The 19,947-nt window shown below is 45.2% G+C and overlaps 1 protein-coding gene across 3 annotated transcripts in view; it reads left to right on the top strand.

The window, feature by feature from the left end:
* Window positions 1-19,947, top strand: part of RB1 (RB transcriptional corepressor 1) — a 2,466,185-nt gene that overhangs the window by 302,628 nt on the left and 2,143,610 nt on the right. For all 3 annotated transcript variants that reach the window (XM_069639386.1, XM_069639387.1, XM_069639388.1), the window contains exon 7: window positions 17,834-17,944. In XM_069639386.1, the coding sequence (XP_069495487.1) occupies window positions 17,834-17,944 (111 nt within the window). The remainder of the gene's footprint in view (window positions 1-17,833; window positions 17,945-19,947) is intronic.

Raw genomic sequence — 19,947 nt, 5'->3', positions numbered from 1 at the left:
TGATCCGCATAAGGACCCTGAATCATGTGGTGAATGAAGTGAAAAAAAAAAATCTTATTCTGTACATGTCCATGATTCTGGGGCGATTGTTTTGGGACCTGGTAAAGGGCTCTGGATTTAAGAGTGTTATTCTCTCCACACACGAAGCATATTTTATCCTGACTGATCATGGGGTCTACGTACTACTGTTATCATTGTCTGCACTTCTTGATCATCGAAGGAAAGGATGGCGGCGGGGCTTTAGTGGATTGTCGTCGTACCGCCGCAGAGATCAAATAAGGCATGTGTGGCTCCCGCAGCTTCGGTAACTCCCGGTTTAGCTCTCATCTACAAGTCAGCTCATCACAATACCCACAAAGAAGCATCATTTGGGTCTCCGATCCTCATGATGTGGAAGGTCCTGCAGTTCGAAATGGGCATTATGAGCTTGCTCTTAATGCTTGCCGGGGTTGCCAAACACCAGTGCTCCGTGTGGTCTCTCATATAGGTCAAGTTCCCTGCAGCTCTCATATTGTTAAATATCCATCCAGAAAAACTATTTTCCAGTCACACTCGTGGCAGCATGACTGGTTCACTAGTCTGTGATGGAAACAGCCTCAGCCGTTCTAACATGCATGTCACCACCATGTAGGAACTTCTGTGTGCGGTGCACGTGGCACTTATTTGGAATGTTGCCAGGCACTGTGTATCCTATGCAGTTAATGTCCAGTACCCCAGACCTCAATAGTGCTTTGTTTCCACAGCAGCCGAGCAGTCTCCCTGCCATTTTTGACAACAAAGACTCTGATGGAGCCCTGCATGCAAGAAAATGGCTGGTATGTCCTTTCAGGCTTGCAGTTGACTGTGCCCCCATCTTGCACTATTTTGAAATAATTTATTGCAGAAAAGAAATTGAGTTGGAAGAAAGTTAATTATGCTATCCCAGCTTTAAGCTTTAAAATAAATTGTCGCAACCTTGGAGTACTTTTTAGGGACATTGAGAATTTCAGGTTATACACAATGTCCCCTCTACTTGGAAAGTATACTGTGAATCTCCACGAGCCGCCCAATTTGCTTTACTTTTATTCTTCCCCTGCCACTTGTTGCAGCGCTAGGCATACATTCCACTACCATGCATGGAGGGTTCAACATACCAAAAAAGTTGAGCCATCTTCTGTCCTGTACCATCGGCACAGACTGACATCCTCAAGATGATACCCGCTGTATTCCGATATGCTCGGTTTCTGGGATCGTATATGCTTGTATGCACATAACCCTACCATTTGTAGCTGTAGATGTTTGAACATTTTACTTTGAAATAGCAGCAAAAATAGGAGTTTGATTGGCACCTCTACTTTAGGCACAAATATGCTGCTTAAATATATCCAACATCTACACATCAGACATGCTCAGAAATGACCTAGAGAAGTTTCATTAATGACATTTTGATTGGGGAGACCAAGAAAATGAAAAATCAACCTGCACTCCTGTGTTACTCTCCAATACATTGTAGATTCCAATGTTGTGATCATTTTTTAGCTGAATATTAAATAAGCTTAAGGTGCAGAGATAACCAGCCCTGGCATATGGGTTGTATAATATGAATCAGAAAACAATTAAGTTCCAAATGTGGGAACTCCCGTCCACTGCACACTATCAATGGCTCAAAACATTTTGAGTCCACGTAATGTGGTGAATCTTTGTGTATTTGGTTCAATATACTATGCCAACTTTTTACTCTCATCAATAAGCAATTTTTTATATAATTAAATGCCCATCAGATAGACTGACACAATCAATTTTCTTGTAAAACACAGATGATGTATTTGTGGCCCAACGCATTTCGAGAGTAATCTCTTCAGTAGTGCAAGGTATCGTCAAATTCAATAATCAAGCATTTCAGACGCTATTCACAGTATATAGGTACTTAAGAAGGGCTTCTGCCTAGGAGGTAGTCATATCGAATCCAGCGATCAAAATAGTTTGATGCAGAATAGTGAATCCTGCCATGTTTGTAGCTGAACCACTGGCAGAGGACGAGCATGCACATGACTGTTCGAACTGTGTAGAGTTGTATGATGAAATCCTTGGGATAAAAGAAAATACTTTTGCAGGAGGAGAAATTGTTTTTATTGATGGTTCTTCAAGAATCGATCAAAATGTTGGACAGGGATACACAGGTGCCGCTGTAGTAAAGCATACAGCCAATGGGGAGTTTCAGACATGGTAAGTGCAGAACTCCCGTCTCACTATTCAGCACAGGCTGCAGAGTTAGTGGCGCTGATTGTCGCACTTGAATCGTGCAGACCAGGAAGTAACAGTGTACAGCGACTCCGCCTATGTGACCTCAACGGTGCACGCAGGGTTTGCATGTTGGAAAAGGAGGGGCTACCTCTGAGCGGATGGCACGCCAGTGCAGCACACCGCCTTATTGGACAGGCTTATTAAGGCACTGCAGCTCCCAGTAGCCATCGCAGTCGTTGGATGCACAGCACATACTAAAAGGGTAGACTTTATCTCACGAGAAAGACGATGAAGCGAAACTCGCTGCATGTTCAGAAAATGTAATGACATTTGATACGTCTGATCTAAATGAGAAAATGGTTGTAATGATGAATGTGACTGAAAGATATAGTGATTTGTCAAAGACACAGTTAATAGGAGATCCAGGGGGAACACCTCAAGATGAGAAGGATTTGTGGATGCGGAGAGGGTGTTCTTTAAACCCCTCTGAAACATTGTGTCGGCAAGACAGCACTTGTAAACCGGTGATGCCTGTAGCCTTATTGAGGGAGGTACTGGAAGAGCTACACTACCCTGCACACACAACTAGAGAGAACATTGCTGCAACTATTGCAGAGGATTGGTTCGTACCAAAGAGCATGTTGCATTCTATGTAGTGAACTGCATCGTGTGTCAAAAATTCACGGCTGGGCATACCTTGCACACAGGGGAGTTATTCCGAGACCCACTGGCCCCTTTCAGCATTTGCATATCGACTAGGTCGGCATGCTGAAAGTATTTAATGGATATAGATACATGATTGTTGTAGTTTGTCCTTTTTCAAGATGGATTGAAGCGGGTCTGTGTACACACCCAGACTCTACCTGTGCAGCCAAATTCTTAGTGCGGAAAGTGTTTCCCAGATGGGGAGTATGTGAAGTAATGAGGTCAGACAATGGACCACATTCTGTGAATCAAACATTTGAGCAAATTAGCTTGTTGCTTGGTATAAAGCACAAGTTATCTTAGGCCTATCATCCCCAAGGAAATGGGATCTGTGACAGCTTAACGGCTTGCTTAAAGAAAGGATAGCCAAGTTGAAGCTTACCTTGAAGAAAGAGTGGTTGCATTGCCTACCACTGGCATTATATGCACTAAGGAACCAGCCAGGTTCGGACCCCATCTCACCCCCCATGAGATGGTGACAGGGAGACGGATGAGGACACTCCTCACGCCTCCATCCAGAGTTAGAAGTGATGCTGAGCCTACAGCAGAACTGTTAGGAATGAAGCTACGTGAGTATCTTATGTGTATGACGTCAAGTATCTCTCATTTCAGGTCAGATACGGCGAAAAGGATGTGGGGCTGCACAGAACACAGGAGATGCTTCAACAAATAGTGTTCAAGAACTTTGTGTTCCCAAATTATTCCCCGGAGATGCAGTCCTAATCTGCAATTTCACAAGGAAGTGGCACAAGCCCAGATTTAACGGCCCCTTCATTGTAGAAGACGTCACGCCTTCTGCAGTCAGAGTGCAAGGTTTACACTGGAGAAGTCCCTCTGACCCAATCCCCTAAAGAAGCAAGCAACGGGGAAGAAAATGCAGACAAGGTCTATGACTAGGAAGGACGCAGAGGCTGTCGTGTGAAAGAAAAGATTTCATTTGACTGTGGCTTGGTTCGGGACACGCTTAGCCACTTCTCAAAGACTATGGGAAGCTGATGCGAACACTCTGTGCAGTCATTTCAGGGTGAAAGGAAGATCTTTTGTTCTTAAATCCACAGGAGCTTGTTAAATCTTTGGACTGAGGCATGCTGAAGTTTTGATAAGAAAAAGAAGAAATATGCCAAATTCCGAGTACATTTTCGACAATTGGAAGAGGGTGCAGTACCCTGATTCATTACACACTGAGTTCCTGTTTGGATTTGCCCATGGTGATTCCCAGTGATAACGTTTCAAGGATCATATTTGAAGTTTTTCTCTTCTGCGCACGTATGCGGCTATTGTGGAGAGAACTACTAGTGTTTGTTTTTCTGAAAGATCCTAAGAATGGTCGAATCCTAAGAAGGTTGCTCACAGCAATTATTGAGCAAATACTGCAGTTGCCAGAGTATAGTGGGGAAAGGACAAATGTCCTGATCACCTGATGATGCTCAGAAACTAGTCAGTTTGGCGTTGATTGTCTGATTGAAGAATGCCCGCATCTTGTTGGAAGACACACTGATGTGCGCACATTCATAAGGGATCCACAAACACTGCAGAGCTAAACGAAATATTGAGAGGCATCATACTACAAGTGAATGCTTATTGTGCGAGAAATCTGAGATCATAGTGAAACTTTCCTTCGAGGGACAGATCGAGAGGTTGCTGGTCAGACAGAACTTTTGTTTCATGCTGGAAGAAATTCAACATGTCATCTGGTCTAAGGCAAATTCGAGGATTAGACTGGGAATTGGTGTATGTCGTTGAACTTGTCTAGACTTACTGATATCGTTTTTCTTCATGCTGGAGAGGCATTCACATTTCGTCTGGTTAAAAACTGATTCCAGGGATACAGAGTTATTGTCATTCCGTAAGCAGAAAGCTGATCGAGGACAAATTGCTGAGTCAAGATAGCTTCAAGAAGCAGTACATAATGCTGATGTATTAAAGATGACTTTTTCCTTCCTTACCCAATAAAAATGGGTAGTATCAGCAATAATATAATAATGCCATATGCAGAGAGTTGTCCACAAAGTAGATGCTGTAAATTAACATACCTCTGTTATTTACGCTTGCATTGTGTTCTTAATCCTATTGCTTTCACTCACAGTACGGACATCGTACTACCTTGATGTACATGGAGTTAGGACTCCTGTGAATGTCCCTGAGCAGAAGGAAGGTATAATCGTGGCAACTACTAGGCAGCCAAGACCCTATGTATTCATTCCTGTTCCAAAGAAAGATGACAAATTGCCTGAACCTGAGATAAGTGTCACTAATAATCGTTCACATGCAAGAAGTGTATTAGAGACCCTTCTAGGACACAAAAGACGGCTTGGCAAGACAGGACAAAAGGTTGTTAGATGGCGAGTCCATACAAATAATGCATGCAGTTACGCCTGGTCCTGTGATAAATGACCATAGATGATCCCTAAAAGACAGTCACACATGGACATTTTGCGACACATTTTCATGCCTAAATGGTATGTTCAGAGGATGAAACTTGCTGAACTTTCTCCTACTCAGGGAGCACTGATAGATGTTCCTGTAATTGATCCAGTTAGGAGCTATGCTAACGCACTTCATGAAATGATTATGGAAGGTCACATGAGAAGAATGAGGCCTAAAAGAAGCACCAAAGAGGATGATTTTGAGTAAATGATTACCTGGACAGCACAGCTCACCTGGAAAATAACATATGGTATTGGCATGTGAAAGAAGTAGGAAGAACTTTGAAGGAGGAATTTTTCGTATGTGCACTCATGCCATACTGTAAGGGGGAAATCTAAGCTCTTTATAGCTATTGAAATAGATGTTCTGACTGCACACTGCATATTACATCTCGCATTCTGTAGTACAAGAGTCCAGTTCATGGGTCAAACAGCATACCTCAAATGGGCAACTGAATGGACATATCCAGATGAAGATGACTAAATCCAAGACACAAAGACAAGAAACAGAGCCCATACTAAGAATCATGTGATCAGATATGAAAAATCTGGAGTAAAAGGAGCTGAAATCATATAGGAAGTAAATAAAAAGCTGAAAGTTCCAGGAAAAGCTGCAGAAGATATTTGTAGATAGAAGGGCAGATGCAGATTTGGGGAGCTGTGCTATCACCAGATGGTTGGGAAGAAGGTGTAGTGATCTGCAGAGACTGGGTGATAATGGGTCTCTACCAAACAACTATTCAGAATGCACAGATGTTGTGAAAGCCTCTGTGGTCGAAACTTGCTAGGCTACTGATATGCGTCAAAGACAGAGGAGGACCCTTGCAGAGAGTGCCTTTGGAGAGTGCAAAACTGTGTTTCAGAAACAATGGCACCAGAAAAGTTGGAGAGAACCAGAATTGTGGGAGAATATTTGAAGCACCAGTAATGAACATTGGCACAGCAGTGATCATTGATGATTATTGGGCTTGTGGATCCAAGGCATACATGACGTTACCCAAGGATTGGGGAGGAATATGCACGTTGGTGAATGTCCATGTTCCAGCATTGGTGATTCCAAAGAGTGATCTGAATCTTGACAGTTTTCCAAAAGCAGATGCTCACCCGAGGAAGAAGAGACCTGTGGAGCTGATAAAGAGGATGAAGAGAGAACACTATTTCTCAGCCAAAACAATACAAGCTTTTCACTATCCCTATGAACAGACTGTTTAGCCAGACTTCTTCAGTGTTCACATTAGTCTTCATGCTGAGAATTCAGGTTGGAGCAAATACAAAGTGGCTTCAGATTACCAGATGGGAATTGCTGCAGACACTTAACACAACTGTTAAGGGATTCAATGCTATCGGAGAAGGGATGAGAGCCATAAGACTGACTCTTCAGAACAGATATGTCTTGGGCATGATCACAGGATGGAGGTGTTTGTGCAAACATTGGAGAATCATGTTGCACATGTGTACCTTCTCATGATGACTAGAATGGAACCTTGAAAGAGGCCATAGAGATGCTGACGATACCCCATGGTCAGATGATAGACGAAGTAGAAGACATTTCTGATGACAGCTGGTTTGGATCGCTCTTTTCGTGGGTTCCACAATGGATGGCAGATATGTTCAAGTTTCTTGGAGCCCTGATAGTGATGATATTGCTTGGATTTTGTGTGATCAAGATAATAATCTCGCAATGCAAGAAGGCAGCAAAGAAAGCCATAGGGCTGAAGATCATGAACCATGTCGAATCAGGATGGAAAGCCAGACACTTAACAGATGAAGAGATCAGAGACTTTGTGAAGGCCAGTATCCATGCACCTGAGGGGATGAAGTTCCTGTATCCAAAGAATCGTAAGTATGTGGGAAGATGGATCTATTGCAGTCCAAGCGAACAATGCATGCTCATGACATGGAACAAAGATGAGCATGTCAAATCCGCAGAATGCCTGAAGGGAGTCGTAAAGATATGGATCCCTAAGAAGCATTTCTTCAGCCGAGGATGTCTAGATGTGAAGGATGATGGGAGAGTGGTCGATGAATCGGCCAGTGGGGGGAGTGTAGTAAAGGAGCCAAGTACCCCCACCTAACCCACCTCGCCTGTATGTTGGAAACCAGAGTGTGGACTCTGTGCTGTACCAGTGAAAGCACCCATACCTAAGAGAATCTGGGATACAAGGTACCCATTGAGAAAACCATACCTGCATATGAGAAAATATGAAATCCCTGAAGAAGCAGAGCAAATAAACTGACAAGACGAATAGTGATGTCACACAGAGCCAAACTGACGTACATAGAGGAGATGCAGAGACAAGAGAATGCAGATATTCTATAATGCAACAAGAAAGTACAACGGATAAGTAAGAACTTGGGATCAAGGTGAAGAAGCTTTTGACATAGAAACAGATGAAGATATCAAGCTAGTTTACAAGTGTACAGATGCAAAAGAAACTCGAGCAGACCAAGTAATCTTGAGGCTAGCTTATAGCGAGTAGATTGCTGCAAGCACATATATATATTGGATGTTTCCACTACGCATTATAGCAGTGCTGAACAGTAGCAAGGCCTAATTTATAGCGTGTCGCAGTTAGAAAGAAAATTGAATTGCAAAGTGAATCAGATGAGCCAAGAAGCCAAAGTCTTATCAAACTGGAGTGAACTGACATTGGATACAAAGTAGTGTGAAAGAACACAACTCCTGTTCAGAAGGCATGAACATAACACGGAAGACGTCAGAGGTCTATTAAAAATAGTATTAAATGCACTAAAGGCTTGATTTTATGGTCTCTAGTCACATGGAAGCATGAAGTTGGACGAACAAGATGGTCACATCTACGCACGAGGGCAGAGCGTGGGCTTTCACTCCCTGAATGTCTCAGAGCTAAGAACACTCCCAAGGCTGAACTTCAAAGCTAATTGACAGTAGAACACTGAGGTGATGATGGATTGATATGCTAATTGGTGGGAAGCAATGGTTAAGGCGACCTCACCAGCACCTGGATGGCCAGCCTGCATGCTGCTAGAAATAGATGGAAAAGTACTGACAGAGGTTAGAGTGCCAACCAATTGTAGAGGACCGTGTAATTAGGGGTCCTATAGTTGTGTAAAACAATGGCATGTTTTGTATTTGGTGACATTCGTAGTGGTCATTTTTAGGGGAGAGCTTAGTTGCCCCACCTGATAAGTAAGCAATCACATTTGCACTTTTTTAGACTAGTATGGATCGTATACTTGGATATTGACTCGGAGCCAATCACCCATACTCCTAGGTTTTTGTAGTTTGCAACGTGGGATGACGTTAATACATACGTAGGTTAACGTCATTGATGATGAGTTTCTTGTATAAGATCTCAGTTTTTACTTAAAGTTTGAGTAAGAGGATCGAGCGATTTCGTTGATGTTCGTTATTCTCCCTCTTTTAGATAATTGATATTAAAACAGACTTCGTTTTGCCAATTACCTGAGTCGTCTCTATTATTGATCTGTGATTAAAATCTGCATCCCCCGTCCCCATCCATCTCCCGTTTAATTGCTACTCATCTTAAAGGACAGGGTTATCCAGTTCACTTTGCTCCCTATTCCCGGAGTCATCCAGCTACAGCTACTCTGCAGACTCTCTTCTTTCCAGTTCTAATAGCCTCATATCTTTGTGTCTCCAGTTTATCAAGGGAGGTTTGATTGCTCTTCAGACATCTACTAACGCTCCTCTTGCTTTTCTTTTTCTCTTTCATTTCTTCCTTACTTTCTCTTTTTTAAAGGTTTGTAACAAACCAATAAAAAAATTACAAAAAAAAAAAAAATAAAAAAAAAAATGAACTCTTTCATCAATGGAATACATTCTCTGGTCTATTTTGTCCAGCCGGAGGCCCAGTGCTGAGGGCATGCCCCTGATTTCCTCCAAGGCAGCAATGTCCTTCTTGGGGGAACACCCGGTCTTACTCTATATCTCCGGCCAGGGTGGGTGTAATCGTGGGTACACACTCAACAGAGGGGCTTGGAACTGGAATTTCTCTATGGCTGTTCTCCAACTACTCTATTTCTGATCCTCCTGTACCCTTCGCTGTTCCCTCACTGGCTTGCCTAGCTTATTCCTCCCAGGGCGGTTGCGCAGGACTGCGGTCACCCACCCCTGCCAGGCTCAATCATCAGTCTTCACTCTTCAATGCTTCCATGAGGCCGATAGACCTCCTTGACCCAGCACCACCTCGACCACTAACCACACACACTTCACTCACTGACTGGGTAGATGGGTTGGGGACCCATAGAATCAGGCGACATTCCTATTCTCCGCTTTACCCAGCCTCTCCCCTCTGTGTCAGGGTCTCTGTGCTGTCCTCAGGGCTTAGTGTAAATGTTTCACCAGTCCCCCACATCCAGGCACTCTCCCTTCTCGCTCCCCCGGCGTCTCTTCTATGGCAGGTCCTGAAGTTTTGTTGCAAGGCGAGCACGCGCCCCTTCTCAAGCCCAGCGGCCCACACCTCACCACTGGCATCCTGTGCCCAAACTGGTCTTGTCCAGGCAGTCCCCTCCCCCTCGGGAGGCCCCGGGTCTGGGCACTCCCAGCAGGCCTCTTGCACGAGCTTTCGGTACGGCTAACTCAGCCATCGGACCTCGTGGCAACTTCAAATACCAAATCCGAAAACGGCAGCGTGCAGCAATCACTTAAATCACACTGTCCCGCATTTCCCCCCTTCCCGCAACCCTTCTATCCATACTTGCCTTTTGTCTCCTGACTTATCTTCACTCCGGGGCCTTGACTTGCCCGTCTCCCTGTGAGGTAATGTCCCATCCCTAAATTGTGTAGGGACTTCTGTTGCAGGATCCTTTTTCTTCTAAATGTTATTTTTTGCCGCAATTCTTTCTATGCAAGCGGGGGAAACCCCACAACCCCTGCTCTCCTTGTTGGTTATATTGGGATTCTGCATTTTTGTTGCTGTCGAATGCGCAGCAAATGGGCATTCAGCATTTTGTATACAAAGTAAACGAGTGATACCGCCCCCAGAGCACAGAAACCTCTGTTTTATAGGTTTTTACACAATGCGCCTTATGCATAAAAGTCAGTGTAATACATAGTTATGTTAGCAATGGGCTCTGTGAGAATCTTTAGGGCGTTCTCTCTTATAGACCCCAGGAATTATTTGTTCAGGTGGCCAGGGCAAGGCCATTGCCTTTGGGACCAGACCCTGGGAGTGGACCAGTGCAGGAAGATCACCTGGGTAGGGGGTGCTTGGGGACTGCTGGAGGAATGCCCTCGGGAGAATGCAGTATTCCCCACTTTATGACACACCCTTAACCGTGTCACGGGATGACACCCTGTAAAGAGAGGCACAGAACACCCAGGAAGGGTTTCGGGTGGTTGTGCCGAAGTAAGGTGGACAGATAAGTACACACACACAGCCGAAAGTATGAGAACGAAGAGTAATCAAGTGTAGCAAGGAATAAAGTACTACAGAATGGATTCCCTCCAGGGGTGTATGCAGATATAGGAAAAGAGTATTCCACGGACCTTAGGAAAAACTCTAGCCTTCTGCACAGTTTGCTATAACAGAGGCCCACGCTGTTTGCTCATGGCTTGGAACAACAGCTATGGGTGTCTAACGTAGAAACGAGACAAGGGAAGGGGCAGAGGTTGCCTGATGGAAACCAACAGACAAACTCTGTACAAAAGGGTCTACAAACAGTACAAGAGAAGATACTTACAAATCCAGGAAAAGGAAGTTGATAGCCAACTAGCAGAAGGAAATGAAGGGAAAGTCGTGTAACAGGATTGGATAGCAGAGGACAGTAAGGAACAAGGTTGAGAGCTCAGAGGAGCAGGAAAGCAATGAGCAAGCCCACAGGAGCAGGGCTGTAAGGTAGAGAGCCCAGAGGGAAAGGGCTTAGGGCAGCGGAGTAAAGCAGGCTGCACGGCAAGGAGCCCAGAAGGGCCGGGCAGCAAGGAGTGAGCCCTGGGGGCAGGGCCGCTGACCGTAGAAGGCTGCAGAGTACTGTAGAGGGCTGCTAGTCTGAGAACCCAGCGGACAAAGGTAGGTAGCAAGCAGCGGAGCGTGATCGGCTGCAAGGTAGGAAGCCCCGAGTACAAGGGCTGTTGGTAGCGGAGAGAAGCAGGCTGCGTGGCAAGGAGCCAGAAGGACCGGGCAGCAAGGAGTAAGCTCAGAGGAGCAGGGCCGCTGACTGTAGAAGGCTGCAGAAAACTGTAAGCTGCAAGGTAGGAAGCCCAGAGGACAAGGGCTGTAGGCAGCCGGAGTGAGGCAGGCTGCAGAGCAGGGAGCCCAGAGGACAAGGGCTGTAGGCAGCCGGAGTGAGGCAGGCTGCAGAGCAGGGAGCCCAGAGGACAAGGGCTGTAGGCAGCCAGAGTGAGTGAGGCAGGCTGCAGAGCAGGGAGCCCAGAGGACAAGGGCTGTAGGCAGCCGGAGTGAGTGAGGCAGGCTGCAGAGCAGGAGCCTGGAAGACCAGGGCGGAAGAGAGCAGCTGAGCGTGATCGGCTGCAAGGCAGAAACCCGGAAGGGCACCGGCGGAGGCTGGAAAGCGGCAGAGTGTGATCGGCTGCAAAGCAGAGAGCCCGGCAGGGCGGAGGCTGGAAAGCAGCAGAGCGTGATCAGCTGCAATGTAGAGAGCCCGGCAGGGCACTGGATCCAAAACCGGAGTAAGGAGGAACCGCATACAAGATCCGTAGCTCGAAGCAACAAGGTACCGGAAAGACTCCTAATGCAAGAGACTGAGCTCCTGCAGGCAGCAGCTTTTATACCGCCCAGCCCAGCACAGAGGCAGGCTAATTGGTAGCACCTGGATCCGCACACCTGCAGACAATCTGCCTCCTCCCTCTCTGTTCCTGAGCTGGTGGAAGCAGAGCAGATCCCTAGGGCTTCTGGGGATTGTAGTTCCAAAGATGGCGAATAGGAATGGCCAGGAAAAGATGGTTATAGCCAAGTGCATTGTGTTAAGTGTAGTTTGTTGGGAAAAATAGAAAAGCACCAAAGTCTCGCAAATGGAAAATAAAGTCCATATTGATCATAAATGTATGCGCCCATGGCGCAGGCATGACAAACCAACACTTCCTCCACCTTTTATAGGTTGTTATAGGTCCTGTCCCGTTGCCCCCTCTCCAATTCCAACAGGTACCCACATCAAGGGGAAGAATAGGAGAACAAACATAACACCCTATATTTTACAACAACAAAATCATTCCTCCTCTTCTGACAATATTATTCTCCCTTTTTCTAACCCCACTCTAAAAAATTGCAACTCCCACAATTCCTACTTCCATTCTGAAAGTCCCATTTCTATACTAAAATACCAAAACACTAAGAAGAGGAAAAAGAGAGCAATGAGGATTACCCATTGGAACCTATGCACAAGGGATTCCTATGGGCCGTCTCCATTTTGTCCCGGTAATGAGGCCAGGCAAGGTCAGGTCTCCCTTAACAATCGCTCCCACCTGAAACCTGTTGAGCCTCCTAGAAAGTATAAAAGACTGAGCACACAGGCACACTCTGAGCGAGCTGGGGATGAGGGATGGAGCACAGAGGCCAGGAGGAAAATTCGAGCAGGAGAGGCCCTGGAAGGCCAAAGACTTCCTAATTGCTGGACCTGTGAGTACAGGGGAGGCTACAGTGTGGCGAGGGAGTGCCAACTCCAGGCAGCCAAAAACCAGGGGCAGCTTGGGGTTTCCTTGCAGTGCCCATACTAGAGCTTCTCCCCTGGGCAAAACAGGAGAGCCCAGGCATTCTGGGACTTGAATTCCAAAGACATTAAATCTTGCAAATTAAGAGGGGTTCGAGCCTGGCTGAGGGAGACGCCTGGAGAGGACAAGAAAGGGATGCACACAGCCGGTGAGTTGGCGAACGACATTAAAGACTGGTCTGTGTTCAGCAAAGATTGAAGTTGCAATAGTATATCACAGAATTGAACGATGCACGCGTGTGGATGAGATGCAAATGAAGGCAGACCTGTGGGGAACTTTGAATAGCCGATAGCTGTGAAACCAGCGGTACTGCGTAGCGGAATGGTCCAGTGAAAGCAAGTAGCCCATTCGGAAGTCTAATCGACAAAAACATTTCCTCTTTCAATGAAAGTGAATGAACTATAAAAGTGAGCGGTTTCTTTGTGGGATCGCTATTGGATTGCTGCGCTATTTACCACTCTTAAAACCTAAAAGAAAGGTCAGCAGCAAGTAATAATCTTCCCTCAAGCTTCCCACAGAGCTTGTAGCAAGTAAACAGAAAAGATTGTAGTTCAAGAGGATATCTTGCGCTCACACCATACACTTGATCCAAGTTTGAAATTTTTAAAATTTTTACTAGTCCAACATCATTATTCATAAAGTCACGCCAAGTGTTCCTTCAATATGAATGTTTTAAATTCTTCTAGAGAAATACACAGCCGACACGTGTTTCGACCACCGGTCGTTCTCAAGGCTGTACAAAATTACACATTCATTCAATATATAGATTTTTCAAAAACCATACCGTATTGTGTCACATTTCAGGTCAGGATGATGGAAAATTCACAGTATAATCAAGAATTTTAATCGGTGTTTAAAGAAAAAAAACATAAATTTAAGACCACAAATTAGTGTCTCAATCAAAATATCTCCATTTGATCAACAAAAATAGACCGTTATTATCTGTATTCTACAATTAGATCCACTAATGTATTCATTATCAAATTAAATTAAACTGAGTCAGCATAAAAAACAATTAGACTGAAATATATAAACTTCATGCATGGTTAGTTACTACAAAATAAGAAACTTGTACCCAAACACCTTGTGAAGCCATTCCAACATGACCAAAATATGAGTTGCCAAAATAAAGGTATACGTTTTTTCTTTAAATACCGATTGAAATTCTTGCTTATGCCGTGAATTTTCCATCATTCTGATCTGACATATGACACAATATGGTATGGTTTTTGAAAAATGTATATATTGAATGAATGTGTAATTTTGTACAGCCTTGAGAACGACCGGTGGTCGAAACCCGTGTCGGCTGTGTTTGTCTCTAGAAGAATTAAAAACATTTATATTGAAAGAACACTTGGAGTGACTTTATGAATAATGATGTTGGACTTGTAAAAATTTAAAACTTAGATCAAGTGTATGGTGTGAGCGCAAGATATCTTCACGAACTACAATCTTAACTATAAAAGTGAAGTGATAACTTTTTTTGCTCATGACATCAAACTACCCAGACCAAGAGACACTAGAGCAAATAAAACAGAGTGTGGATTCAATGGAAAGTCGAAGTGGTCCTGCGGAGGTCCATAGTAAAAGCCACACACATTCGAACGTCTTCGACATTAAGAAAAGGTCTGAGCCCGACTGAGGGAGACTGCGTAAACTTTTTGTTGAACTGTGTTTTGAAAGCTGGAGAAAGGCTTTAACGTGGAAGGCCAGGCGGACCTTGATGCAGGTTTTGAGAGCCTGAGCCAGTGTGTCATCCTGTCTACAGGGAACGCCTTACACTGTGCTTTCCAATGTGGTGAGGAGAGCTGACTCAGCCATTTTGATCCTTTATGTTAAAAGCCTGTTTTTCCTTTAAATGCACCTTTTCCCATGCACCCATTTATTGTAATAGTATGAAGGCAGGCAATAGGTTTATTTAGTATAGGTCATTTCGTTTTGACTGACACAACTAGCACTGTTTATGTATTATCTGATGGTAGAGCCTGCTCCCATCTTTAGAGATAGGTCCAGACAGGGGGTATCCAACCCTTTTGCTCAATAAACACCCTTGAGCAGTATATACTGTATGTCTGTCTTTACTTGTGAAACCATGCCTCCCTTAAAGCTCCCTAATGGCAGACCCTCCGTCCTTGGAGGGACTGCTTTACAGCACCGTTCAAACCCTTTACAATTCCGCTCAGCACACAACCTATAGTGAAGCTTTCCATTCTATGTTTCACGGCAAATGCCCACGTGACTCTCATTCCAGTTTTCAGGCAATACATCCTGCCTCCAAGGATGATGCTGGTCTGCGAATACCTGAATCCTGCAACAGTCGGCATAGGCACAAACTCATGGGCGTCTGTGTACTGGCCAAGCAATCTGCGACAGCTCCCCTTCCGGCAGTCCAATGATTTGCACGTTATTTCGCTTAGCTCGGCCTTCTGCTTCCTCCGCCCTGTTTTTCAGGTTCTGTACTTGTCTTTGCAGCTGCTAGTATTGGCTTTCACCTTTTTCCAGCACCCATGTGTTGTCTGATAGTGTTCTGATGTCTTGTCTCAGGAGGTTCATGTCGATCTGCATTGCATCTATTTTGAGCTCCAAAGACGTTTTCAGTTCCGCTATGGCGACCAATATTTGCTTATCCATCCTCCCTTGTGTATCTCCCTCCCTCACTTGCTTCATGCGGTTGTGCCTTAGTGGCTTCCATCGTTTTGGTAGGCCTAGTAAACATATCTAAGGAAGTCTGCTTCACCTTACTGTTATTTGCTTTGGCTGTCATTGCTGGTGCTTTCTCCCTGGAGCTCTTTTTCCTCCCTGGCACCATGCCCAGTAGAGGGGTGCGCACTGTCGGCTGTGTGCTGGTATTTCTAGTATGCTTCTCTTAGTGCCTCGCCCCTCGCGCTTAGGCCATCCTTTAGTTCCCTTGGTTTTCTCTCCGTTGTCTATGCAGCGTGGGGCTTACTGTATATGTACACGTAGCACACGTAGTGACGCCTGCTGTCTGGTACTGTGCTCAGTCGGGGTTGCACACAGTCGTTGGTACTCCCTTCCCTTTTGTGTGCCCCTATTACATAGTCCCACTCCTTGCGCGCAAGCTGTACTTTTCGCCTTATTGGCCCCTCGCAGGTGTATCTCAGAATGTTGTAAGACCTTTGCGCCACTTGTTCCTGATCTCTATTATTTGTGGCTTACCTATCGCTGGGGATAGCGCCAAAATCAGTGTCACTGTTATCTGCCGGGTACTTGCAAGCATGTACCCCATCATATAGCCTTAGTTCGCTGCTTTGTGATGAGGTCCGTTTCAGGTCCTCAATCCAGATCTGATACGCACGGTTCTACGTGTGCCCTTTTTGCAAGGTGCCGGTCGCTCTAGCCAGCCTCTGCCCACCAAATCCGGCACTGCTCCATGTGTCTTCTTACCGTGTGGTGGGGCTTTCAACCCTTCCTGTTCGCTTCTCAAGCGCTGCATATAGCGCTCAGAGTACGCAGCAACTGCTTCCAGTAGCTAGGGTCTTCGCCGAGCTTCTGACAGCCACGACGTGCATCCAATATTCTGTGCTCGAAGCTTGGCTGCGAGCACCACTTCTTGAGCACACTGGGGTCTCCAACGGGAGTGCTCTCCCCTCATCAGCACAACTGTTTCCTAAAAACACAGAAACCGTTTCACCGTCTGTTGTCGGCCATTTGTAATCCCTTATTTCGTTCTGTCCGCTCACCCGTGTATCCACTGGTGTTGGTTACCTTCACTGCAAGGTCTCTAGCGTGCTCCCTTTACAGTGTAAGGCAGTGTGGGGCTCCCATACTCGCTGCACTGTAAATCATTCGTGCTCTCGGAGTTGTCCACAGAGGCCGCTTGCTTTCTTCAGCTGCGTCGTAGCTGACCATGCAATATATTAAACTCCTGGGATACTGTATCAGTCATTTTCTTTGCTCAGCTAAACAATGTATCCCTGCTCAGTGTTCAGTGTTTGGCACTCCTGCAATCAGCCCTTTGCGCGTCAGTTTCCATCTGCAGCTCTGCCGTCAGCATTATCTTCTGCCGGTCTTACAGTGCACCGGGGTCTGTATTCCATGAGTGACGGAACAGCGCTTCGCTCCCCAGCGCTGCTCTGTTTAGTATTCCTCTTCGTTCTCAGCTGGGTGCCATTTTGTGTCCTTTGTCTCCGGGGTAGCACACGCTTCTCTGACTCAGAAATTCCTTCCACTGGTGCGTTTCACATCGGACTTTCCATCGCTGTGTGCTCATGATATTCATGCTGCTGTTACTCCAGAGCCATTTCGCATAGCAAACTTAGACTGCCTATTTTCAGCCGGATCATTGATGGATAGGCAGGAGCACCCAGAACGCACGTTTTAGTCCGTGGCCATGTAGCCACGCCCCCCCCGCCCCCCTCAGCGACAGCTCCCGTGTTATCTTTTCAGCCTCTGCATTATCTTCTATCATGACTGTGGTTTTGTTCTGTCCATAACTCATGCACGCCCATGCTGTGATAAAGTACTGTTGGGTATCGGTAGTCTGTGTAAGTTATATGTACACATTCTCACCCTTTACAGCGTTTTCAGTGTTTGTTGTGAGGTATTCTACTCTTTAGAACGCATTCATTTACAACTTTTAAAAACTATAAAGTTAGCTTAAATTATTGTGGTCTTTATCTGATTGCAGCTATTTCGTATTATCCGGTATTCGAGGTTTGTTTCATAAGAGAGCTCAAATAGTATTTAAGGTAAAACAATGTAATTTATTTGACTGTGCAATGTCTTTCTCTTGTTTGTAAACAAATTAGACTTGCAGTACTTAATTTATGAATCCTTGTCTGTCTTTCAGGGACTGTTTTGCAAATGGAAGATGACCTGGTAATCTCATTCCAGTTATTGTTGTGCGTTTTTGCCCTTTATATACGAATGTCACCACCTACGCTACTGAAAGAACCATACAGTAAGTATTCTGTTTATGTAGTAGCCACACACTTTTGATGCCCGAGTTGACTGCTTGGTTTGCCTTATTTTTCCATCCGATGTACTACTTGCACACGTTTCTGTGTTCTTCAACCCAAGAAGCCTTCAAATCATGAGCAACAATTGAAATTGGTTTATAAGCATAGGATTGAAAATATAAGTAAAGATGCTTTATGCTCATGTGTTTTCGATTGTAGTAGACCCCAGTTTTAAATGTACTTCCCTGCTGGTTTCCTAGCCACCAAACAAAAAAAGACTAAAATTAGAGGCCAGACATTGTAGGAAAAAACATGTACCAAAGTGGGGGAGGGGTTTGGGGCAAGGGGAACATGGTAAGAGTATGGTGGGAGACAGACCTTCACTCACTTCACCTTCACTTTTAGTGCCAACATCACAGCTATAGATTGTTAAATGATCCCCACATTGAACTGTAATCCTGAAATTTGTTTCTTGAGAAGGAAACTTCTCTCTTGCGGAAAGGGTGATCGTGCTCTGTAGCCAGTCCTTGCACTCTGAGCTGACATTGCCCAGTTTAAGATTTGGTTATGATATTATATGGCATTTTTAACGCGCTGATACACAGGTGTTTCAAGGCTCGATGAGACAAGGAAGGGGGAACAGAGGGTGAACAGCGACAACAATCTTACTAGGTCAATTGATATTCAGAACATGCAAGTGCAGGGGAGGGAGGGGGAGAGGAAAAGTGCCAGGGGAAAGGGGAGGGGGGGCAGTACAGTACATTGGATCAAGAAAATAGCAAGTGCAGCCAGCAGGTGGCAATAATCAGCACTCTCTAGAGCAGATGAAAGCCGCAGGTTGCAGACCCCTGTTTTTGCAGTGGAGATGTGCAAATTAGTTTTACGTAGGCACAGGATGAAGCAAACGGTTGATCTCACGAACGGTCCACTCGGAGAACCAGATGAAAACTTTGGAGAACCCCATAGTTTGTAACTTTTTCGACAAACCCCAAAACATATTAAGGCTCATTACCATTGTTGTCCACAAGCAGTCTGCAGAAGGGAGTCATTTACTCCCACCCCCCTTCTCCAGGCCACCACCACAGGATAGTTGTTTACTGGGAATAACAAGGGTCACTATCCACCTTCATCATAACTGCATTAGAACACAATCTGCAAATCCAGGTTTGCCTCCCAAGATTCTTTGACCTGTGTAATATGCCTCTTAATCATGGCGGAGGCGAGTGGCTAACAAATAGTCTGGACATTTCCTTTTGGGGCTTGGGACACACGTTGGAGTCTACCGACTCCTGTACTATGTCATCGGTTTCCGAAAAGGAGCGTTGCTGACTTGCTGTTTGTCTTCCAAGGTAACCGTGCCGATGGGAGACATGGATTCGGCCTGCATAGGATAGCCCACCCACTGTTGTGTGTTGCTCCTTGAGCGTTTTAAGGCAAAAAAGCCTGCACAACGCGCTTTTCAGAGTGATCACGGGGAAGACACTGGGAAGACAAGTTGCATACCCGATGGCCGTCTTTCCACTGGAACATTTTGTTACAGGACATACAGAACTTACAGGCACTCATTTCCATGATGGTAAATGGGTATTAAGGCAGCTCTGAGTGTAAAGGAAAGTGTGGAAAAACATTCTCTAAATAAAATGTAAGTATGTTGGAAAATTAAACTCTCTACTCTAAGGCTGAAGCCCGGTGTAGGCCGCAGCCGGTATTCGATGGATTCGCTGAGATGTTCTTTGAAGAAGCATCTGTCAAAGACGGAAGAATATTAAGTAACTGTTGGATTATAGTCAAAAATAGGTAGCAACGCTACGAGCTCTGCATTAGGCGGCCAACCACTATGGTGGAAAAAACAACCCGACGGACCACGCCGCGTGAAAGACTATGGGTAGAGTACACGTCACAATAGGGATAGTATTACAAACCCACCCAGTCGACGCCCCTTTTTGAACTTCGGAAACAAGTCATGCAATACTCTGCAAAGCATGTGAATCTAAGTGGATACAAG

This window comes from Ambystoma mexicanum, chromosome 7q (assembly GCF_040938575.1).
Source record: "Ambystoma mexicanum isolate Mex_15411 chromosome 7q, UKY_AmexF1_1, whole genome shotgun sequence".
NCBI classification, from domain to species: domain Eukaryota; kingdom Metazoa; phylum Chordata; class Amphibia; order Caudata; family Ambystomatidae; genus Ambystoma; species Ambystoma mexicanum.
This window is presented reverse-complemented; position numbering and strand designations above follow the sequence as displayed.